Genomic DNA, 25,765 nt, shown 5'->3' on the forward strand with positions numbered 1-25,765 from the left:
TGAAAGGTGTAAATAGGTAAAACGTCTTTACTGCAAAAAATGTTAGTCTAATGTTAAAATCTTGTTTTCTTCAAAACCCAGTAAAAAGAGATTTTGCTTGTTTAGTCTCATTTCGGGGGTTATTGTTATTGAAAAATAATGTTAAAACGATGTAGATTTGGCACCATGATGATATGATGTTGATAGTGTTTTGCAAGTTTGCATTAGTTAGCCTAATAGAGAAATTATCTGAAGCTATTTTAATTAATTTTAAAACATTGACGACTTTAAAAAATCTTCGAGTTCAACAGTTGACCAACACACCTTGTATACATGAGCGATTTTTTGCAGTGTGCACCTAACGGGAGAAAACTTCTACACACTCCACGCCCCTAAAATCTCTGCAGAGGCGGGGGGGGGGTGTGTGTGTCCCAGTCTCTGAACACCAAACATCCTCCAGGACGCACGGACGGAGGACGCGCGTAAAAGCTACCGAGCTGCTTTATTTCTAACGTGAACGACATCGTTGAATTCCGTTAGCGTGTCCAGTAGTAATGTTTGGACTTTTCTTCGTTTTCTAGGTGCTATTCAGCAGGTACAGCGGGGGGGGGTTATTCGCTGTGGCGATCCGGAGGCGTGTTTCCTTATGATGCTCGGATATCTCAGAAGTGTATGCTCCCCGCTTTGGATACATAATGCAAGGATTTGTGTCGGATTAAACAAGAACGCTGCGTAAAGGAAAACCCGAACTCACCAGTGTGGCCAGTGACGCTTATTTAAATCCTGCAAAGTGCGGAATGGGGCCGTCATCTACACTGCTTATCGTTGCTTTTTTGGGTGAGAAACATTTATATGAATTGACTGTGTGAGTGGGGAGGTTTGATTGAAAAACATGTTTGACTCCACGTGTGCATGGAAAACAAACTGCGTAAACAGCCTATGGGAGTCTGGAGTATGGAAGAGGGATGAGATCTTCGACATTACTTATGTATTTTTAACAATGTAATGTAATGATTGTAAACGTTTTCTACTTCTTCTGTGAAGCATTTATGTCAGACAGGAACCTGATATGCCGCTCTTCACTTCAGCACACCTGTTTACCATCGTGGCTGTGTGTTTGTGTCCAACAGGCCTAATGGGAATACTATTTTCTAGATAAGTTATCCCTGATGCCACAGTGATGAACATGTTTTAAGGCTAGAAGGCAATAAAAAGCTTCCCTGGGGCTGCTTGGCAGATGAAAGCACTGGCACAGTTAAAAGCCACTTAAAACATCCATTCCTGATGAAAACTTGTCTGAGCAGCAGAGGATTATGGTACTGCAGATGACCCAATCCATCTGCTGGCATATCTGAAGGCAACATTTGGCTGCAACTTGAATGAATGGGTTGAGATAAAAACGATATTTTGGAGTCCACTTATCCTGAAGTGTGTTTAAGTGAATCTAACGTCCAATTAAGTGGTGTGTTATTGCAGCCTTTCGTAGTGGCAAAGAAAATGCACTGTCAGCCTAGATTAGCTTGCAATGTAAATTTACTGGAGAAAACCTCAGCAAGAACTTTGTAGTATTTAAAAAAGACTTGCAAAGAAACATGGAGTAGCTGCTTGTACTTCACCTTTTATGAATCTAATGAGACTTCTGCTGGGCCTCAATAGGGTCTTTAAGTTTTATTACACCTGTAAATATTCAGCAATTTTAAAAATACAAGAGAATTGTTAAACTCTTTGCTCAAGTAATCGCTTATCCAACAACGTTTTTATGTTTATCTTGATGTTGGATTGAGAAGAAGTGAAGATATGTGTGAGTCTCTCTCAAATATTGGTGATTGCCAGTGCAGGAAGCAGACAAAATGGCACAGCAATAATAGAAAAAACACTTAATAAAATAAACCATTTAGCCTAATCTCTGTGGCTGAAACCGATATTGATAAAAAAAAAAAAGGAAAGTCTGAAAATTATAAATCAGCAACACCTAACAGAACCATTTAGCAATACACACTGAAATTTGGTCATTTGAAGGAGCTTTGATATTTAGTGATATGTGACCGGGAGATAACTTAACTTTACTATCGAAGGTAACTGTTGATATAAAATGACAGCAAATTATGAAAAGTAAACTAAATCATCATACATGAAAATCAATCATACAAAATACTTTAAACTTATATTCAGTAACTGTTAAAAATACATAAAATGTATGTGCTGTTTGTTTGCATACATACCATAAATGCAGCTATGTTATATGTATATATGTTGCATGCTTAAAGCTAACAAGACACAAAATATAATACATAAATGGATGTTTTTAAAGGATTGTGCTAGTGAGATGAAAAAGGGTTTATAAAATATAATAAACTCCAACATTAAGGTTAAGGTAGTCAATATGTTAAGAGGATATCTGCCGATGATAATAGCCTGCTAATATCAGTCGGACTCTGTTACAAACACGGCTACAGTTTTGGCTGAATGCCATTTACTACCATGTTTCAGTTGTCAAGCGATCAACACTGTGATGTGGGAGTTTTCAAAGCAACATGAGACAACTCGCAACAGATATCCAAGTAGTAAGTGCTGTAATTACAGAAGCATCAGTCAGAAAATAATTTTATATCATGGGAACCATTCTTGGAAATCATGTCAGCATAAGTTTGACAAATGGAGACAAACTGCAGCAACTGAAAGAAAGAAACGGGGGTCACAAGTTCAAATAAGGGAAAGATGGAGGAAAGACAGATGGAGGGGATGCTAATTGTCACGCAGCCCAACATGTCCCACTTCTGTTTCAGCGGTCATTCAGTGGTGGAGGAAGAAGTTAAATTCTTTTTGACAATGGCAACACAGCAATGGGAGAATATTCTTCATTCCTGCAAGAAAACGCTGATAGTGAAGAACGGAACCTTGACAAAACAATTTTACCTCAAAGTCCATTTAGTTGCTGCTCGAGAACTTTTAATATCACATGCTCTTCATTAACAGATGGAGTTTGTCATGGAATTGTAGATGTACACATTTCCATTACTTCTGACCAGTCAAAGGACTTTATTTGTCCATGTTGGTTCTTGACCTTGGAAACCGAAAGCTCAGTCGCTGCAGAAAAGAAATGAAAGAAAACTAAATGGACTTTGAAATAAGACTGAATGGACCCTGTAGATGCACACAATGCATGCTTTAGATCATGTCTAACATTAAGTGTGTCATAAAGCTTAAACAATAATTATTTTCAGAGTTTCTGAAAAGTTAAGAGGTTAGAGGTTCAAGATCGATTGCCAGTGTGGACTGTTGGTCCACCACTTTGGTCCAGACTGAAATATTTCAACAACTATTGGATGGATTGAAATTTTGTCAGACATTCATGGTCCACAGAGGGTGAATCCTAATGACTTTGGTGATCCCCTGACCTTTCCTCTAGCCCCACCATGAGGTTAACATTTTCAACTTTTAGTGAAATGTCTTGACTGCCATGAAATGTTATTCAGACATTCATGTCCCCCACAGGATGAAATGTAATAACTTTGGTATCTCTTTACTTAATGCGGTGGCATCATCAGATCAAAATTGCAAATGTGTCCAATACCCTTTTGGTTTATGACCAAACACCTTAAAAACTAACATTTCCATCAGCGCACTCAGATGATGAACAGGGAAAACATACCTGCTAAACATCCAGATGTTTGCATCACTGTGAGCATGTTAGCATGCTGATATTAGTATTTAGCATCAGCATACTACATATGCTACAGCCCCACATAGCTTCTAAGCTCCCATTGTGTCTATAAAGGCTATGGTCTTACTGAGCTGTTAGCATGGCTGTAGACTCTTATTACCCATCAAAAACAACATTTTGTTACTTTGAGCTGAATGTAAAATTCTAATCTGAATGATGAATGTCTATTGGATTACAAAAAGTACAAAATTTCCCTCTGAAATCCAGCGACCCCTACTCAAGTCAGTACCTTCTTTAAAATGTTAGTTTCTCCACCCCCTTTAAGTCTTACATTGGTCACTGCCAAATGCAAAGATGACACAAAGAACAGTCCTTTCTTTGGTCTCTGCTCTGGCACTTCTGGATGTTTCTCTTCCCATAAACGATGTTGAGTCTCTCTACTTGTCAGGGGTCCCAGTGCTGTTACCTCACTGGTGGGATCAGGCCAACTGGAAATGTTCTCTGTGGTTTGGGGTTCTGAGAGTTTTGTGGGTGCTTTGATTTTGATAGAGAGCAGCAGTTTAGGAAAGCAGCAGCAGCGAGGGACCGGAGAGGGTTCAATTCGAGCCGGTCTGATTATTCCCTTAAATGTGTTTTTTTTTTTTTTTTTTTCTTTTCTTTAAAGAAAGCCATTGGAAGAAACACACACATTCAATTCTCATTAAATGTGTAGAAGTTGTATGACACTTCCCCTTAAAAAGTAATTTTACGAACAGGCTACACATAACCTCTTTTTTGTGATTAAGAATTTTTCATTTTTTAACAAAATACAAAACTTACAACTCACAACATGAACCCCCTCCCCCCCTTGGTCATCACCACCCACCCAGACAAAAATTAAGAAAAGATGACACAGTAACTACAATATTCAAAACCATTCAACAGAATAGTAACAAAACGAACAATAATGTATAAATGACAACACCATAAGCCCATTATACACGTCTCTCCGCAGCACAAAGCTTCTTAGGAGCCCTCCAGAATGCTCAGGTACTTTCCCCATTTTTTAGTATAGACATCCAATCTGGCAAACCGTTTTTATATATGAAATTTTTTCAAACACTGCCACCCTAGTAATCTCACAAGCCCATTCCTGGATTGACAGCACCCCTTCATTCTTCAATCCTCTTAAAATAATCGGTCTGGCTATTAAACTAGTCTGGACCCACCTTCTTATGTGCATCAAAAAAACAAACCTTTTTATAACCTTGACCTTCCTTGCTATTTGCATCACAAGATATTTTATTAAATAATGGATCCAAATTAACTTTAACTAGATCTTTTAACTGGGGAGGGAATAAGATACCCAGATATACAATACCTTGCTTTGGCCACTGAAATGCACCTGATTGGAAGGCTGTTATGGGGCACTGAGCTGTTAAAGGTAACGCTTCTGACTTGGACCAATTTACCCTTTAACCTGAAAATTTTGAGAGAGTCAATGATCCCGAGTAGACAGGGTATTGATCTGCTAGGTTCGGACACAAAAAGTATTATATCGTCCGCGTAAAGCATACGTTACTACACCTCCTACCAAAACACTTGGGAAGTTAGTCTCCCCACTTATGGCTGTTGCCAAAGGCTTTATGGCTAAACAAAACAACAAAGGAGAAAGAGATGAGCCCTGTCTTGTACCCTTTCCAAGAGCAAAATATTTAGAAATGAACCCGTTAGTTTGCACCGCAGCCTCTCTAATTAACTTTATATAATTGCTGCTAAACCCATATATTTTTAACATAATATATGCTAGCCCCATTCAACCACATCAAACGAGGGAAATAGCAGCTATTGAGGATTGTCTATCAGCTACAGACCATGCAATATTAATGAGGCGCCTGATATTATCTGACAAGCTACACCCCGAATAAACCACACCTGATCAGGATGAATTGGAGAAGTATTAACCTTGTTTAATCTATTTGCCAATTATTTTAAAATAATCTTAATGTCTAACTGCATTAGGGAGCTTGTGCCGTAATTCTTACAGTCTCCTCGGTCTTTACCGTTTTAGGAACCAAAGTTATCAAAGCCTGCCTAAATGTTGGTGGCAGTGTGCCCTTCTCCAGGGCCTCTCTATATACCTCTAACAGAAGTGGAGCCAGTTCAGTTGCAAAACTCTTAAAAAATTCTGCTGTGAAGCCATCGGGCCCTGGGGCCTCACCCACAGGCAGGGCCCCCATTACCTCTTTAATTTCCTCTACAGTCAAATCCACATCAAGGAGTTCTCTTTGCTCTTCTGTCAGTTTGGGAAGCCCTAGTGGCTCTATGAAGAAACACATTTCTTCATCAGTAGAGGTAGATAATAACTTATAGAGATCAGTGTAAAATTCTTAAAAAATCTTGTTAATATCTACAGTTGCTGTAAAAACAGCAGAAATAGTGGAAGCTGATTCCCTCTGTTTTATGTATCTAGCGAATAGATTTCCTGCTTTGTTTCCTGATTCAAAATAATGTTGTCTTGCCCTGAATAAATTGAATTCAACCTTCTGAGATAGACTATTGTTATATTGGTATTTTAATTGAGTCAGGTTTCTCAGGCCATCCTGTGATATTCTTCTTTTAATCTCTGTTTCAGCAAGTTTGATTTTACTTTCTAGTTCGAAAGGTGCTTTATGATTACTCTTAAGAAATTAAGCATGTTGTATAATGTGCCCCCTGATCACAGCCTTTAAGGCCTCCCATGCCACCCCTGAAGACGACACTGAGAACCAATTGATCGCCAAGTAATCTTTTTAGCTCAGACCTAAGCCACTCTATATTTTCTGGCTCCTGTAAAGCTTTATTTACTCTAATAAAGCTTTTGTTATAATTATGATATCCTCACAAAGCCACAAATTAATGCTAAACAAGTCTGATGCAGCTTACACTAGGTCAGGGCTGTTTTCACATCAAATCAAACAGCTTAGCATCAGATACAGAAACTTTTTCCCACATCAGTTATCAAAAACCGCAAAATAACATGCATGTTTGACTTCTTAGTCAAAGTTATTCTCAGATTGAGTATGAATGAGCTTTCCTTTTAAACATTACGTCTTTTTAAGTGAGGAGAAAGTTGGAATGTGTTTGGAAGCTGGGAAGGAAACTAAATAGATATTAAAGACAGTGATGCAAGATATTCTTTCAGTATCTCTGTTGACGAGGGCAGACATTTCCCAGAATCCCTAGAAAGCTGCAACAGAACCTCAGGAGAGAATTCATCGTCTTCCTGTGTTTGCCGTATATCCACATTTGAGAAACTGAGGGTTGAATAAGCTGGTATGTTTACTTAATTTTCTTTTGCTGTTCTAGTTCATTAATCAATGCATTATTTTGACGTTGGAGAACTTACTATATGTACAAATCAGTGTCAGTAATTGAATTAATATGTTCATTGTCCAGTCCTTGTGTGTACTTTTAATACTTTGCCTTGGAGAACAAGTGTGTGTGTGTCCGTGTCCATGCCTGAAATTCACCTGAGGCACAGAAACTTCAGTGAAGTAAAAGTGTGTTCACATTACACATCTCACTAGGTTTCCTTTTTAAATTCACACACACATAAACTGGTAGCTTCTGCTCTCCTCATTGTAAAAACAAACTGTTTGCAGCGGGGGGGTTTTGCACAAAAAAGGCCTCACACATAAACACACACACAGAGCAAACCGTAAAGCCTTTTTTTTTAACACAGCTTTAGCCAGCAGCGTTAGTAATGCCACCAGCTGAGTTGGGAGATCAAGTCTCACCACTGTCCAGTGTTTCCACTGAGCAGCGCTGTGATATGGTGATTTACACACACGCCTCAGCTAACACACACAGGAGCTGCCTCGCTGGGTGTAAAACAATTGGATGGAGCTTTGTTCTTCATGGAGTTTTTTTTGTTTCTCCCGGAGTGTTACTAGTTTCAAATTAAAAGCACAGAGGCAACCACCGCTGCATTCCATGGCATTAAATGATATTGCCAGGCAAGTTGGGTCCAAACAGAAAGAATGAAAAGGCAAGTCTTCATATTTCAAGGTAGATTTAGGTGATAGTAGAGTATTACATGGACTCAATCCTTGCTGGACTGTGAGCTTCAAGGCTTTTCTTTGGCTTCAGGCTTTGAAAATGTTTTAATTTCCGATATTTTATCCCCTTAAACTCAACCCATTGTTGAAGGTATTGCTTTTTCATGTGGTGCATCAAGGGTATGTGGACGGGGTGGTTTCACATCTCAATGCTGCGCTTTTTTTTTTCTTTTTCAAGATTTTCTTTTGGGCATTTCAGCCTTTTAATGGAAAGGACAGCTAGATATGAAAGGAGAGAGAGAGAGGGGGAAGACATTCAGGAAATCGTCACAGGTTGGACTCGAACCCTGGACCTTCTTGCGTCAAGTCACACACCTCTACATATGTGCGCCTGCTCTACCAACTGTGCTAACCCGGCCACTGCACTTGTCTTTTTTAAGTTTTGTTTGTAGCTTGATTTCAGAGTCTGTTTTTAGTTTGTTCAAGTCTGCTATGGTAGCAGTTCTTCAACTTGGACATCTAAGCTTTGCCTTTTCCTCACATTTCAGCTAATATTAACCCATAAGACTGCACTCATACCAGGTGTTGCAGCTGATAAAGCCCTGTAATCCCTGTGTGATGACATGAGTTAAAATGACTACATAAAAGCCTCTAAACACTTCAAAGAGGCCCGGCTGATTGAATAAACAGAGTGAAAACACGAGAGGGAAACTTCAAATAGAAAACGATGGCTTGTTAGTTTGAGCTAAGTGTAGTTCACTTTATCAGTTGTCATAAAAGCATTTGTCATTTATTAGGATGCAAAGATCTGAAAGAAAGCAGCTCTGGCACTAAACTCATTCTTTAGTGGTTTATCCAACATTAACTTCAACGAGGCAAATGTCTGAGGTTCAGACCTTGCGCTGAAGGGCACTTTTCTTTTTTTGCCCCCACACAATCGTGCCTAAGAGATGGCAAGTAAATGAATAAAGGTAAATATCTTATTGTTCCTGCAGGCTGGGCTGAAGGTGGTTCATCTCTTCACTACTCAGATGGTCGATCCAGCCGTCTCTCTCTGGAGAAAACCTTTGGCCGGTCACTCAAAGACTCCCAGTGCCAACACATGTTGAAGCACCTTCACAATGGAGCCCGAATCGCTGTGCAGATGCCTCCCAACGTAGAGGGTCACTGGGTGTCCACCAGGTAAACAACTATAGACTTATGGCTGTATGTTTTCTCTGCATTTTGAATAAAAAGGCAGGAATTTTCACATGCAATGCAACTATCCCAAATGTTTAAACAAGGGCATTAAAACATGACCGCTTTTTTTCTGAATATCGAATACAGCCCCTTTTTTTTTTTTGCTTATTTTTCAAGTAGCGATTACTGTTACTTCATGCCTGTACAGTAAGAAAATAAACTTGCAAGGCTTTTTGTCCTGTTAGTCTGTTTTATTTTTTTGTCACATGTTTATAATATTTCTGTGAGCAGGAAAATCTTTTGTTGGTGTATTTGTCGCACTTTATGGTCATCTGCTTTTTTTTTTATGACCAAATTCAGATTATCCTACCCTAAAAATCTTGAACTTGTAAAAGAAATGCTTTGCATCTGCTAAATCATAAACCCTGAATTTCTGAGTGTAAGGATTGGCAGTGGTGGAAAGAGAATCTTTCCCTGATGTATATTTTATTATACGTTTCATAACTCAAACAAGCAGTTCAGGTTTTGGTGAGGTTGTGAAAACAAAATGAAAAATCTAACTTTTCTGAAGAACATAAGGAGATCCATAAGTCCATATAAGAAAAGTAAGGTTAGGCCCACGGTTGTCGGAAGAGCAAGCTTCAAGCAGGTGTGCAACTGAACTGAACTCAACAATGAACTCTCCTTCAGGAGCCTTGCTTTTAAACAGGAAGCACCTCCTACCAGCAAAGTTAGTCCATAATCAATAAGACAATAAAATAACATTTCTATGTAAAAACAACAATTTCTAAATCATTGTTCTAATTGTCCTAACACAGAAATATAAAAAGTCTAGATTGTTTAGAGTACTTACAAGACTATTACCTGAAACCATGAAAAAACCCCTCTGTACTCTACTTTATGGTACAGTCTAAGTTCCCCTACTATAAAGCCCATTGGAAACTTTCATTTTGTGTTTGGCAGTTTGGACCCATGACCAGTAGGTATAGTAATATGGATGGGACCTCATGCAACAAACATTTTGTCAATTGAAGTAACCTAACCAATAAATAAATTTGAATAGAATCTATTAATCAATTTGGTGGTTATTTTTAACCAATTTTGTGGTTATTTTAATGAAGAATCTGAATGATGACTGTATGCATACTGAAATGACCAGATATTACTTATGTTAGTAGGTTAATGTTAGCATGCTAACGTTATACCCACATGTGCTTATTATGCTAACATAACTCAGCCACAGAGGCCTCAGGGCTACACAACTTAATAACACAACAAGGACATTTTTCAGTTAATTCCCTGCTGGCATCTGCATTACCACACAAACTGAAATTTGAGACCCCAAAAAAGTGGATTAAAAGTTTACAGTAATGGATTGCGGTGACCTTAACATTTCAAGTCTCTGCAAATTGATTGAGCTAACGTTAATATAATGGAATGAACTATAACCCATGGCTGCTCAGAAGGTAAAAACAAAAACATGGTAAACAAGATAACGGTATACTTTGGTCTATGGCAATGTCTCTCAAACAATACATGTTCTCTGCACCATAATTCAATTCACAATTTCATGCCAAATAAAAACTTGTAGAAGACCTTATTTTCAATTTCAACAGTCTCTTACATATGAGAGTTGTACAAATACATGTTGTGGAAGAACATTCACTTGTGATAAAGTTAGAAGGTCCTTTTTTAAACAGCAACTTGATTGAAATATATTGTGGAAAGGCAGACAACACAAAAGAAATAAAGAAAGGGCTTGCTGCACACTAAAACACTTGGCTCTGGACCAACTTAAGACTTCTTGGTATTTACTAAAACCTTTTCTGCACGTGGATTTGCATGGTGTTTATCTGAAACCTCTGTTTTCTGTTACAGCTGTGAGGTGAGACCAGGCCCGGAGTTCCTGACACGCTCCTACAGTTTCTACTCCAACAACAGCTTTGAAGCTCACCAGTTCTACTACGAGGACAACCACTGCACCAAACCCACCTACACTCTGGTGATCCGGGGTCGTCTGCGCTTACGCCAGGCCTCCTGGATCATCCGCGGCGGTACAGAGGCGGAGTACCACCTCCACCGGGTCCAAATGGTTTGTCACACAGCCACTGTGGCCAAAGAGCTCAGCCAGAGGCTCAACCGCAGCTGCAGAGGGGCCGTTAAGGGCCCCTGGGAGCCCAGTGTGATCTACTCGCTGTGGAGTGAGGAGGGCGGCTACGACTGCTCCAGGGAGCTTAACTTTGCCATGCATGAGCTGCAGCTGCTGAGGGTGGAGAAGCAGTACCTGCATCACAACCTGGATCACCTGGTTGAGGAGCTGTTTCTGGGAGACATCCACACGGAGCCGTCCCAGAGGCTGTACTACAAGCCGTCCAGCTACCAAACCGCCCTGCAAAACGCCAAGGTAGGTCCCTAATGATCATCTCCCAATTAGAGTTTAGAGGGATGAGGTGGAAATGTGGCTGCGGTGTCTTCGTCGAACACAAATATTGGTTTGTCTACTTGCTAAAATTCTGTAGATTACTAGTCCCCTGTCAAGGGATCACAATATAGTTGTAAGGAGTCTTGAGGTGACAAAGTAGAAAACAAGAAAAAACTGAACCAGATAACTTACCAGTAACCACTAGTACAGCAACCAGGATGAGAACTTTTCCTATCCACTGCATTTTGTCTTTGTTGGAATGCACGACCAAGCCGGAGGTAGGGTTTTGCTTTTTGTCCTGAGCATGCAGCTCGGTGGAGAACCTCTGCCGAACTTAACTCCGACTGTGTCGACCCTCAAAGACCACACACACCAGAAAGAGCATAAACTGACCTTAAGAACAGTGTTCTTTTGACAAGGGTTTATCTTAAGCGTAGCCTATGCAATGCTGTAAAGAAACCTGGGTAAAATACAATATGAAAGTAGGTCTTTACTTTTTGTTTATAAGGTATCAGAGTGGTAGAAGCTGGAAAGTCAATTTGTAATTTTTTTTGTGATTGACAACTTGACATACAATCTGAGTTATGCGACATTAAACTTGAAACTCCTTTGTCTGCATCAACAAACCACCTTCTACGACAAATCTGATTTAGGATCAGCGTGCATGTCAACAATCTTGCCCTTTCACACTTAACATTTGCACTGGTAGAAACCAGAAGCTATGTTCATACTGACTTCATCTCCAGAATCTAGCCTCAAGAAAGAGCCCTTTCTTTCCTCTGCTGTGCCTATCGGATGTAATTTCTCTATTTACACTGCTGAACAGCAGTTTCCCCACGGGGTGAAACCCTAGAGTTATGTTTTCACTGTCACCCTCTACAGAGATTACAATGAAATCCTGTTCGGGTTGGCTGTCTAAACAAACATCCATTTATACGGGGATGATGGGGCTTGGTGTTGCTGATCAGAATGTAAACAGAGTGAGGATCTGTGATCAGACGAGCTCCCCTGTGGTGCTGTAATGACCAGAGCTGCTCTCCTTAAGCCCCTCCGGCCTGCTGAGGCGCGATGTGAAACCCTGGCCTGTCTCTGGGAGCGATCAACATGTGGTATTCCTAGAATTTGGAATCATGCGGCCATATGAGTTATTCCAGCGAGCGCATACCCGGTCTGATTTCATGCATGCCTGAGGCTCATATCAAAGTGTTACATGTGCTTTTTTTCTACTAATTTTTTTGTGAATAAGAAGGAAGGCGGGGTAATTGGGCAAGCTGGGATTCACTTTCAGATGCACTTCCAAAGAGTCAAATATAATTACAGCATTGCCTCAAAGGGCCAGCTCACCAAAATTGCATTATTTCCTCACTTACCTGTAGCAGTATCTAGCCATGCAGATAATTTAGATTTTTCTTGCCAAGACTTTTGAGAGATTAGTTTTTCTGCTGCCACCCAAATATACTGGAAGTGAATGGAGTTCTGATTGTGGTGCTTACAGCATTGAAACATTACATTTACATAATTCAACAGCAATATCTCTTTCCAGAAACAGTGTCCGTGGTTACTATACGTAATCCACAGAACAGTTAAGATTTCATAGAGACTATTGTTCTCTGCAGGAAGTTATTCCAATATAAACTTTCCGGTGTTCTTTGGAGTAACTGGGACATTGTTGCACTAATCATTATTTTAGTGGTCGAATAATAATAATAATGTGTAATGTGATCGGTGTTCTCGTAGCGACAAACTCAGAATTATTGCTGAACTCTGCAGAGTCCCTCGGCTCTACCTAGCATTTGTCTTTTCAGCTTATTGTTATGGTTAGGGCTGCACAATTAATCAAATTTTAATCACGATTTTGGCTTCCCACGATCAAATATGCATGATCGAGCGATATTTAAAATGCGTCATTCCGTTCATAGAACACTTCTTATCAAAGTTTTTGCAAAGCCAATATACCGCTCCATAAACCACTGTCTGACGTGTCTCCATGAGCCAATCAGAGTTGTTCCCTGCACCGTGCAGCGTTTTTAGATGTAGACAGTCACAGAGGACAGAGTAACGTGAGGAAAATTCCACAAAAGGTAGCAGTCGGTCATCATTAGCCGGTCACAATGTTTACCAGTTTACCAGTAAACGCAACATTTTGTCCCGTCTGTTTTGTTTTTCAGACAACAGCAGTGTCCATAGTGCTAGTTTGTGTCTTTTAGCTCATAGCTTTAGCAGCAGACTGTTGGACGTCCCGCTGTTGGAATCCTCTACAGTGAAATACAGTCGCACTACACAGTTTAGCTGTCAGCATTTTAGCCGTGTTTAATCCACTTACTACTGTAGCTAACGGTAGGCTAACATTACCTGCTGCGTAATGTGTTATTAGTGTTTACTAGCGTGACATGCAGCGATGTTTGTGTTGCCTCTAACATGGGTTTCGGAGCATCAGAGTGCAACGCAGACATGTAAGTGGCAGTGTAATGAGCCACCGAAATCCGCGTTGCTATTTCGTCCGGCAGATACCGGGCACCACATGCGCCTTTAACGTGAACAGAAAATTGCGTTGCCTGTATCTTTCATGGCAAACGTGCATGTGTGGAAAGCGGTTGCACAACAGCTGAAATTGCATACTCCTTCACAGTATCCTTCAATAAAGGAGGAATGTAGCACAATATGGACGTAAAAGCAGTTATAATTAGCCTATGTGACAATAACATTTTGTTTTGGTTAAAATCAACAAATAATCGTGACAATTAATCGTGATCTCAATATTGATCAAAATAATTGTGATTATCATTTTGGCCATAATCGTGCAGCCCTAGTTATGGTTTTTACAGCCAGCAACTTTACTGTTTTAATTAACTCTCAGCGCTCTTATTAACCTCATCATAAAATTCTGATCAACCTGCTGTACATTAAGTGCCTTGCCGCGAACGGCAGAGACTAGCTGGTGAATATAGTGGAACATTTAGCACCTAAAGAGCCAGATATTTTCCTCAGGAGTTGGTGGAGAGCAAAACAGCTAATAGGTGGGTGTGTATTGGTGAAAAGGCTTTATACAATGTTTTTCCACATATGCAGTAGAACTCCCCAAGACCTGTAAACAGACTTTGATTTGTAAAATCTGTGGAGTTCCCCTTTTAAATTCATGAAGTGGCCATAAACAAGACTCCATTTGAATACTTATATTGTTTCATGTCTGCTGAAAGTGCAAATAGGTAACAGTTTGCTAACTTGAGCTTTAAATTAGCGTATATAAGCAACTAAAATGGAAGTTCATTCAGTTCCATTGTATATGGGTGGAGGAATTTCCAAATCAGTTTAATCACAACCTCAGCACATACGGTAGATCCAAAATGATCTGCTCGGTTAGATCCTTGTAGAGGTAAGTGAGAAAACATATTTTGTAACGTGGTGAACCATTTAAGTTTGGTAATATGCTTCTATAATACAATCCTGGATTCTAAGCATTTTTGAACATCATAACTTTTTTATAGCTTGAATTCTGAGCCCCATTGGTCCCCAACTGTGTGCATACAGTAAATTAGGTGTTAAATTCTATACTTTTTTTTTGGTGAAATGCCTCACAAAAAGCACTAAATCCGACCATCTCTTGAGGTTGTAATGGTTTCTTTTCCGGGACTTTTATTGCCATGGTGACTATCCAATCCATTAATCCTAAGCGGTGTAGCCCAGAGCTGGTCCCAGTCCAGAACATTTACTGGTGCCAGCATGTTGATCTCAATAGTGATGCAAGAGCAAGGCAGCAGACATTTGTTTATTGTTTCTAATCAGTTTTTCTCCATTTTCTGTCGCCAGGTTCACTGCTGCGTCACCAAAAGCAGATTAACTACCAATCGATAATGATGCTTGTTAGGCAGGGTTCTGTGTTTTCAGCTTATTATTGTTGCTTGTTATCGTGTTTTATACGTATCCCTCATGCAGAGACTCATTTGTTATTCTTTCCTGAGTTTGGTTTATGATTTGTTGTCTTTTGCTACTTCTTTGTGAGCCTCTAAGCCTTTGAAGTACATTTAAAACTTGTGCAATGAAGCCAGATAAGACTCTTATTATGAATTCCTGGGAAGTCACCTTACAGGAGAGATGCTGGTCTGGCTCTAAGGATCCCAACTTAGAAACACGTAGGTGTAGTCGGTGGTGAAAGTTACTTAAGTAAAAGTACTAATACTACAGTGTGAAAATACTTCACTACAAGTAAAAGTCCTGCATTCGAAACCTTACTTAAAGGGGAACTATGCCGTTTTTTTAGCTTAATTTACATTAACTAAACAGCAACAGAGTCATTGGAATGGTTATATGACTTTTTTTCGTGTTGAATGGTTGTTGTCTCGCTCCCCCCTAGCACCTGTGAGCGGAAAAACCACCCTTGCAACTTTTGGCCCGCGAGCCACTGGACAGGACGGGGATGAAAAATTGTAATCTGTAAAGTACTAAAATAAAAGTACAATATTTATTTAGCATTAAGTTGCATAAAATAGAAATATTCAAGTAAAGTACAAGTACCTTAAATTTGTACTTAAGTACAGTACTTGAGTAAATGAAGTTACGTTCCACCACTGGGTGTAGGGTTGATGATATAACCAAGATGTGTTTTAAAACCTGACGAGGTTTCTGTTCCTTGTAAAATGTTTGCTTCTGGGCATCCTCTTTCCCTGAACTATGTCGGTAATCCCCAAAATGCCCAAATGAAAGATGGCTGCCAAACAAAGTGCAATTCAGTTTTAATTCTCCTTGATCTACTGTGGCTTGTATTGTACCTCATTTGTACGTTTGTCAGACAAACGTGACTGCCAAATGTAGTGGTGAAAAATGAAACAAATAAATGTAATTTATATGAAGCAAGGGCAGTTAGTGTATATCCTTCCTCATTTCCTATTTTTTCTTCAATTCCAGTAAGGATATAAAAGCTTTGCTTCCAGCACGAAGAGCCAGCAATTCATTGCAATAAAAGCTTGAACAGGTTGGACATTGTGTGCTATGGCAAAGACACCTACACATGTATTTTCCTGTTTTAAATGTAAAGTTACAAAAGTTTACTGAGATCAGCTTGTCCATGCTCCCAGCACTCAGATTGAGAATAGTTTGTTGTGGCATCACTTTCTTTTATTGGATGTGAGGTCAGTTTCAGTTTTAGTCGATTCCTTTTAGAGCCTAAACATCGATTAGTTAATAAAAGCTAATCTAACTATTTTGAATATAGTTTAAATACTTTTTCCCTCAAAATGCCTAAAACATTCTTCTGTTTCTCAATTCCTGGTGGCAAATTGTCCTTTTACACATACATTTTTGCACGGATTAAACAAAGAAGAAATAACGTGTTAATTAACAAGCTTTAGAGGTGCTGGTAGGCTGATTGTGTTACCTTTGGAGAGAGCCAGGCTAGCAGTTTCCCCCGGTTTCCAGTCTTTATGCTAAGCTAAGCTAACAGCTGCTGGCTGTAGCCCTAACTTTTATTGTACAGACATGGGAGTGATATCAAACGTCTCATCTAGCTCTCTCAATATATACATGATATTTAGACTCAAAAGCTGTAGAGAAAATTGGTTAAATCTATATTTCTTGTGTGAAGTCAGTAGTCTTTCCTTTTTAGCCTTAGTTTAGTTCCACATGGTTTGAGTCCAGGTCTGTGAAAAATCTGTTGAAGAACCATCCAGTAAAAAAAACGTAATTTGTATTTGAAGCGTTCTTTTGAATGTTTGAGATAAGTACAGTGTCACAACAACAGTAACACTTTTTTTTTTTTATGAGCAACCTGGGAATAGTTGTACAAATACAGAGTTGTGTAAAGCTCGCCTAAGGCTTTAACACTGAGTCAGCTGTGGTGATTACTGCTTGATTACAAACATATATAACAAATTAAGCTTTTTTATAAGCAGCACTCAAGGGTGTAATTTCCATTGGGCATGTTTAATTAAACATATTTTAATGATTTGAAATCATTTAATCTGTTTGCATTTACAGTTTATATTCTCATAAAAGACAGCAATTGAGCATCAGTCAAAGAGAGGATAGTGAAGCACATACATTATCTATCAGAAAGTATTAGGTAGCTGTAGAGGAAACTAACTATGATTTGAAAAGGGTTTCAACACAAAGGTTTATGTAGTATTTTTTTGTAATACATATACAATTTAATATACATTTCCTTTTTTATTAACTTTATCGTCGCTACTATTCATTGGCTTATGAAAAAGGTGGGAAATGAGTACCCATAGAAGGAAGATGTGGGACATAGTCGGGCCTCCCTCCCCCTGCTCAGACAGGCTGTGTTTTATGGGCTCAAAGTTCTTGCAGATCTGGAACATGTTTTCCACACCTGCAGCAGAAACTCTCCCACCGTCTGCTCTTTTTCTTGTACCCACATATATAAATATATAGATGCGTATATGTTAAAATTATACGTACATATACTGTATTTATTTTATTTTTTTTCCCCCCTGCTACGTATACATTTCTTACTCATACACACAAACACCGATGCAAAAGTGCAGTAAAAATACATTACATATTTCTTGGATTAAGGATTCGTCATATACACGATGGCTTGACATCGAAAAGGGCCTCAGCCCAATACCCCTCAAAGTACTGCCCTCGTTAGATGTTAGCTTTAAAAATACCCAAATGGGGGAGTGGACTAAAGTAACCCTAAAAATTTGGAAAACTGTACAGACTGCCTTTTAGACTACCAAAGCAAATTTCATCTGCAGGCAGTATAGGTCACTTGGAAGGTTTTGTACCAGCACATTTGGATGCAGGCTTCAAAAAATGGTCTGAATTTGGACTATGTTTTGTGTATCAACTCATTCATAACGGAGAGCTTAAGTCATTCGAACAGTTGAGACAAGAGTTCACCCTTCCAAGGACTGACTTTTTTAGATATTTACAATTAAGGCATTTTCTTACAACACATAAAGAATGGGGAAAAAGTGAAAAATCCGAGTCGAAGAATTTTTTTCAAAATTACAAATTGGAAATGACGCTGGAAGGGTGATCTCTAAATTATATTCAATTTTCTTGTTAATGAACCCAAACAACACTATACAAACAAAGGAGAAATGGGAGGTTGAAATGAATGCAGATATCTCATTAGATACCTGGACGGAGATTTGCAGGGAGGCACATCAGATAACTAACGCAAATATCTGGAGGGAGTTTAGATGGAAAGTTATAATGAGATACTTCCGGACACCACAGGTAACGGCAAAGTGGGCCCTGACCTCTTCAGATAAATGTTGGAGAAACTGTGGACCACAAAGTGGAAACCACACTCACATTTTCTGGTCTTGTCCGAAGTTGAGTACTTTCTGGAGGGAAGTGTTAGACGCCCTGAGAGAAGTATTTCGCCAAAATATCCCTAATGACCCAAAGATAGTCCTCCTTGGTTCAATCCCGGAAGGTTTTGGGGGAAGAGCCAAAATCGATCTGTTACAAATACTCTTAGGAGCCGCTATTAAGTGTATCACGATAAGATGGTTGAAACCGGAACCACCCACATATAATATTTGGCTTAAAAAAGTATGGGAATTGTATGAGATGGAACAAATTACATATGCAATAAGGCTACAAAGACCCACATTTATAAAGAGATGGAGCCCCGTAATGAGTCTACTAATACAATGAGAAGAGTATAATTTGTCTTATTATTACTTTTCTATTGTTCTGTTTCCTTTCTTTTTCTCTTTATTTTTTCATTTATCTTTAACATTTATTTTTATTTATTATTATTTTTCTTTTTTCTTTTTTTCCACTTGCCTATCTGTATGTTTTCAAAGCAGCTATAAATGTGTGAAGTGCAAGGTAAAATGTAAAATTGCATTGTATGTATGGAATGGAATATTTTGGTGAAAAATAAAATATGAGTTCAAAAAAATAAAAAATACATTACATACACATTAACCTCTTACTCTGAGGCGGTTATGGAGCTGCACTGGGATTATCTCATCTGTAGGATGTAGTCATACTCCCGTTTTTTCCTCCTCCTTTCAGCTGTACCTGTTCATTTTTTTGCCTTCCCGTAAATCTCATGTAGACACAATGTTGTCTGGGAAAAGAGTGATTGGGTTGGGGAGGTTCAGTATTACATTTTGACCACCTTCAAATAACAAAAACTCCACCGCCTCCCTGGAGTTTAGTCTTTGGATAAGATTTTGTGGAATACGGTATGATGAAGGCTTCCAGCTTTGAATCCGTCAGACCTTAAGTCATTTTTGCAGCCACACAGCTGTCCTGTCTGTGGATACTATGATCACATGCTCGGGGGCTCCACGAAAACCAGACAGGATATAAATTTAACATTATCAACAGTCATTTATAGACTCTGTTTTTTGTTTTTGTTTTTTTTTGTCAATATGAGGGTGAAGAAAGGACACACAACTGTTTGTAAATAGCATGAAAGTTCAGCTAGCTCCCTGTTCGCTGTGTGACTTCCTGTTGTCATGCCTTATGTTCGACCAGACATCTGTCTTTTACAGTTTAATGATGTGATCACCATGAGAAAATGCTGGAACCTTGTCTGGCTTCCAACACTCAAGAGAGTCTGCTTGAAGGAAATAGTTTTTCCGCCTGCACCTCTGAACAGATGCCAGAGGTTTTCTTTTATTGTGGATTTTATGATACAATATTCTAATGATGGATTATGCTGGATGAATTATGACTGAATTTTCATACAATGATGTTCAGTTTAGAGTTTGTAAATAGCCTCAACAGCAGAATTATTTTATTGTATGAAAGGTTCACCGCTAAAAATTTTTGTACCTGTAAAAACTTACTTTTACACTACTGTGTCGGTTGGAGCCCAAACCAATTATATTTAGCCGATATGAGCTCATTGCATATACTGTATGTTAATAAGTGTATTTCTCGGCCGATGGAAAAATGGCGTGGAGGGGGGCATCTTATACGACACACAAGATACAAATGACACAGACACAGAAACCACTGAGCTGTGTGTGTTTATTTCTGCTTAAGAAAATATAGTTTAATTCCTCTGATTTAGTAGTCCTTTGATCAGCGCTCTCTCTCTTCATGCACTCTCTAGCTTGCTCGTCCACCGCTTCTCTCTCTAGCTGGCTGGCTGTTGAGCGATAGAACATATTATGCCTTTAAAACCTCAAATGTGTAACGATGGAATCTTTGATCCCACCCCTGGGAGGTGCAAAAGTTTGAAAATTTCAATTTGTACCATGTCTTTAATCTACTGCTTGCAGTAATTTCATAATGACATCTTACTATTTTAGTAAAAATTTAACAGAACCTGGTAAATGTAACAATTTTCTAACAAAGTAATACATTTGCTAATGAAATAAATGAGTTCCTTTTTTAATTTAATCTTTGTTTCAACTAACTCATAATTTTTTTTCTTGTTGTTGTTGTTATTATTATTATTATTATTATTATTATTATTATTATAGGTTGTACTTTATATTTTTAGTTGTATACAGTACAGGCCAAAAGTTTGGACACACCGTCTCATTCAATGTGTTTCTTTATTTTCATGACTATTTACATTGTAGATTCTCACTGAAGGCATCAAAACTATGAATGAACACATATGGAATTATGTACTTAACAAAAAAGTGTAAAATATCTGAAAACATGTCTTATATTTTAGATTATTCAAAGTAGCCACCCTTTGCTTTTTTTGATAACTTTGCAAACCCTTGGTGTTCTCTCAATGAGCTTCATGAGGTAGTCACCGGAAATGGTTTTCACTTCACAGGTGTGCTTTGTCAGGGTTAATTAGTGGAATTCTTTCTCTTATTAATAAAAAAAAAAGCAAAGGGTGGCTACTTTTGAAGAATCTAAAATATAAGACATGTTATCAGTTATTTCACACTTTTTTGTTAAGTACATAATTCCATATGTGTTCATTCATAGTTTTGATGCCTTCAGTGAGAATCTACAATGTATACAGAAAAGAAAAGGAAACACATTTGAATGAGAAGGTGTGTCCAAACTTTTGGCCTGTACTGTATGTATATGTACTTTTCCCTTTTTTTTTTTCCAGAACCATGACCACGGCTGCATCGCCTGTCGTATCATCTACCGCTCAGATGAGTTCCACCCTCCCATCCTGCCTCCGCGGGCCGACCTGACTGTCGGCCTGTACGGTCAGTGGGTGAGCCAGCGCTGCGAAGTTCGTCCTGAGGTCCTCTTCCTCACCCGTCACTTCACCTTCCACGACAACAACCACACCTGGGAGGGCAACTACTACCACTACTCTGACCCCGTCTGTAAACACCCCACCTTCACCATCTACGCCCGCGGACGCTACAGCAGAGGGCTACACTCCACCCGCGTCATGGGTGGGACAGACTTTGTCTTCAAAGGTAACCGGTTGATATTTTCTTGTCTTACAGCTAATGGTTTTCTTTTTTTTTTTTATTATTCTTTATTTTTGAAACATTGGGAGCAATACAATAGTCAGATTTACATTTATAGCATGGTCACAGTTCAAGTCTGTGGTCAAGACCAAAGTTCTCCAATCCCAACATTCCAATTTTTGTAAATATAAGAACACATTAGAAAACAAAACAAGCTAATAGTTTTCTTTTAATAGTTAAATACCAACAATTCGCAGGAGAGACTATATTTCAAGTGACTAGAAAACCAAATCTTCTTCCTAATTTTTCTGCCTTTTACCTTCATTCAATAGATGCAAATACTTACGTACCCTCTTCCATCAGTGTGACAGACTTCAGACTGTGTTCACACTTTATATATATATTTTTTTTAGCTTGTGCTTGTTGCTGTTTAAAAACAAATTTTGTGAATTTGCATTTTGACAGTCTTCAGCATTTCCAGAACAGAACCCATACAAAGTCAACTCAAGCAAGTATAGGATTATTATAAGATAAAATAAGCTTTTATTGATCCCCAGACGGGAAATGTGGCTGTTGCAGCAGCACAGAAATAAGTACAGATAAACAGAGCAGTTACAAAAAAATCATCGGAGGTATATAAAACTAAAATAAGAATAGAAGAAAAAAATAGAAACCATACAAGAGCAATTAAAGACAAAAGAATGAGGTAAAGTGACAGTGGTGTGATTGATAGCAGCAGAGTCTGCAAATCTAGTGTATGTTAAACCAGACTAATGTATATCATATTATTGGGTAATTTAATAAATCTAGTATAATATATTTAACACAGTATATAAATTAGTCCAACTTACAATTACATAGATTGACACATGTATGCATTCAGAAACCACACTATAGACATTTCTCAAATTCGTCTGGTGATCATGGCAACCATTCTCTCCATTATAGTAGCACAGGACATCTTGTTTCCTTAACTTTGTCTTTTCTTGTTGTTGATGCAACTATTTCTGTTTGACTTTTTGTGACCGATAAGTTGATGATTCGCCATTTTGGGAAATCTATTTATTCACCTTGTTGCTGAGTTACATGAGAAGTCTGTACAGTAAATATGTAGCTGGAGTCAGCACCTCTAAAGCTCTCTAGTTAACATGTAATATCTTGCTTGTTTTAGATACAAAACTCTTGAGTGTAAAAACAACACTTTGGAGGACAGGCAACCAGCGGAGACTCCAACAACAATCCCACACATAACTAGTCGCTTTTACACTTTGGTTTAAACAAATGCAATTTGACGTATGACTTCAGAGGTGCTGGTAGGTGGATTTGTGACCCTCAGACAGAGCCATACTAGCGGTTTCCCCATATTTTTGCATTTGATTCTATCTGCTGTAATAACATGGTGACATTACTAAAAAGAAGTCCGACGGGGCAAGAAAGATGTGTAAACTGCTCGTTTCTTGCCCTGATGTCATCAACGTTCCCTGATCTGTGCAGTTATCTTGGTGAGCTGTAACCAAGAGAAACACTACCAAAATTACAAAAGTAGGACCCCAAGATTTAATAAGCAGCAAAGCATTGTTTCACTGACTCATCCAGTTGAAAGTTTAGAGTCTGTTGCACCTGTGACCTACATCACTACTCTGTAGGTCATCCAAAACAGGATGTTCAGGATGTAACGGCTCTTCTTGTGTCGTCCTCGTCTAGTGAACCACATGAGAGTAACTCCCATGGACTTTGCCACCACCTCCCTACTCAACGTCTTCAATGGTAACGAGTGTGGAGTGCAGGGGTCCTGGCAGGTCGGGGTGGAGCAGGACGTCACCTTAACCAACGGCTGCGTGGCATTGGGCATCCGTCTCCCCCACACGGAGTACGAGCTTTTCCGCATGGAGCAGGACGCCCACGGCCACTACCTGCTCTACAACGGCCAGCGTCCCAGCGACGGCTCCAGCCCAGACCGGCCGGAGAAGCGGGCCACCTCCTACCAGATGCCCCTGGTGCAGTGCTCGGCAAGCAGCCAGCCGTCCGAGTACAGCAGAACGGACGACATCGACAGGCCTCTACTGCACCACAGCGACTGCACAGGATGGCACAGAGGCAGCCAGCAACACGTCACAGTGGCTCTCATCGCATTCATCACGTCTCTGCTTCTCAGATGGCAAAGCTAGAGAGCAGTTTGGGCTTCTTCTTTGTTTTTACAAAAAGACAACAGGGTGGAGTAAAGGAACAGACAGCAAAGTAAACTTTCTACTTGTCTGATGAGAAAAGATGAAAACTGGTGTCCCTGATCCTCTGAACTCCCACCCAGCTCCCAAAGACTCGACACTGCTGCACCACAGAAACTTTAGCACTTTAGAGTGGAACCAAAGTCCAACCTGTCTGTGTTTCCACAAGTATACAAAGATGTCTATATAGCCACACAGACCTAAGAGTATGTTTAAACAGTGTATTTACAGTAAGTACCTACACCTATCAAGTCATTTTCAACTGCAGAAAGACTATTTGATGTGTGGAAACTTTTGACCGTACGCTCCCTGTCTCGAGAAGATGTACTTGTGGATAGTCTCTGTTTGCAGTAAAAGGGAACGACACTACTTATATTACAGCAGTTTCTTTACATGTTAAAAATCAATTGCTGACATTAGGAGAAACTCATAAGAGGTCAAACCAGGAGGATATACATCATGTTACAATAAAGTAAATTCCATGCATTCTAAAGAGACATTTTTATTTTCTCACTGGTCAGAATTCCATTTCCATTGGGGCTATTTTGAAATTATAATCGTACCCAGATTGGGAAACTGCACCTGGAAACTTGGGATATAAACTCTGTCTCAATAACAGAAACACTGTAAAATTTGAAATAAGACAATGACTAAATTCAATAGAATTGTTTGTTGTAAATGAAAATCACAATCAAATTAATGCATTGAACGGTGTTCCATTGTTGTGCTTACATGCACAAAATGCCTCACGTGTGTAGTAATTTGTGTGTTCAATTTGTTTTGGAATCAAACAGTTTTGCAAAAATTACTACAGTATGATCTCCTCACAATAGGATTCCAATACCTATACTGTAAATGAAAATATTTAATTGTTGCCCAGTCAATTCACAGCTCAATAACTGTTTGTTTTATAAAATATGTCTGGGTCCTTTTTGGGGGAGAGTTGTAGCTTAACTTTACAATTAAAATGCACATACTATCATTCATTTTCATAGTTAACTATCTTGGCAGTCCGTGCAAGAATTTACTGTATGAAAATACTGTAGGCCTACAACTTTGTGCTAACAGGAAGTGTAGCTTGGATTGCACCTGCGGACATCATATCAAACTGCAACTTTGGATTTACTGCCAGTTTCAAACTGAAAAATAGTAAGTTGTTTTGTTCCTCAATTTAAAAAAAATAGTTACTGCATTACCATCTGCCCTTTTTATCACTTTTTTCCTAAGCATATATAGGCCCTTGTTTTTGTAACATGATTATCTGTCAAGATCTTACATAAAAATATCTAAACTATTCAAGATCGTGCTTGTAAGTTAAGTTTGTTGTAACAACAAATATAGAAGACTGAGGTTTTTGGGGTAAATATTCCCTCCACTTTCTAAAACTATGGTCTAACATTAATAACTGGGCATGTCTGTAATTGTAACAAGAATAGATTCTGATTACGAAGCCCTGAATGGTAATCCATGTCTTACCTGTCCAGATTGTGAAGCTCCTTGAAAGGTCTTCCAGTAAGGAATCTTTGAAATGACAGAAAACTAGATTAGTGCTCTTTGCTCCTCAAGGTTGTTTCTAATTTTGTGAGTCAAACTATTTCAGAATACCTTTAAATAGGATTATGGTCATCAGTTGTGGCACTGTATCAGCAACCCTTTAGTGGTCCACTGGGATCTCGTTTTTAATATTAATGAAGGTCACTGCAATCGTAACCCTCTGGATGGGAGACTAGTACCCGTTTGCTCCTACACCCAATAACTTTCGGATTGTTGAAGGACAAACGCATCACAGCATACTCTATTTCTGGAATAGAAAACTTAAACAGCCAGTTTTTTTTCAGACTGAAGAACCTGTGTTAAACTCCAAGAAATGTCTTTTTGTAACTGGATACATGTATAAGATTAAAGGTTTGATACTCTTGAATGTTGATCTTTTGTGTACATTTTTA

At 38.9% G+C, this 25,765-nt stretch overlaps 1 protein-coding gene across 1 annotated transcript; it reads left to right on the forward strand.

Annotated features, from left to right (window-relative positions):
• Positions 1-402: 402 nt before the first annotated feature.
• LOC114565387 (protein APCDD1) lies at positions 403-24,192 on the forward strand. The gene is made up of 5 exons (XM_028593410.1): positions 403-816; positions 8,658-8,844; positions 10,720-11,245; positions 21,279-21,600; positions 23,299-24,192. The coding sequence occupies exons 1-5, from the start codon at positions 777-779 to the stop codon at positions 23,760-23,762; spliced, it is 1,539 nt and encodes a 512-aa protein (XP_028449211.1). The 5' UTR covers positions 403-776; the 3' UTR covers positions 23,763-24,192.
• Positions 24,193-25,765: the final 1,573 nt, after the last annotated feature.

The sequence above is a fragment of the Perca flavescens genome, chromosome 12 (assembly GCF_004354835.1).
Source record: "Perca flavescens isolate YP-PL-M2 chromosome 12, PFLA_1.0, whole genome shotgun sequence".
Classification (NCBI taxonomy): Eukaryota; Metazoa; Chordata; class Actinopteri; order Perciformes; family Percidae; genus Perca; species Perca flavescens.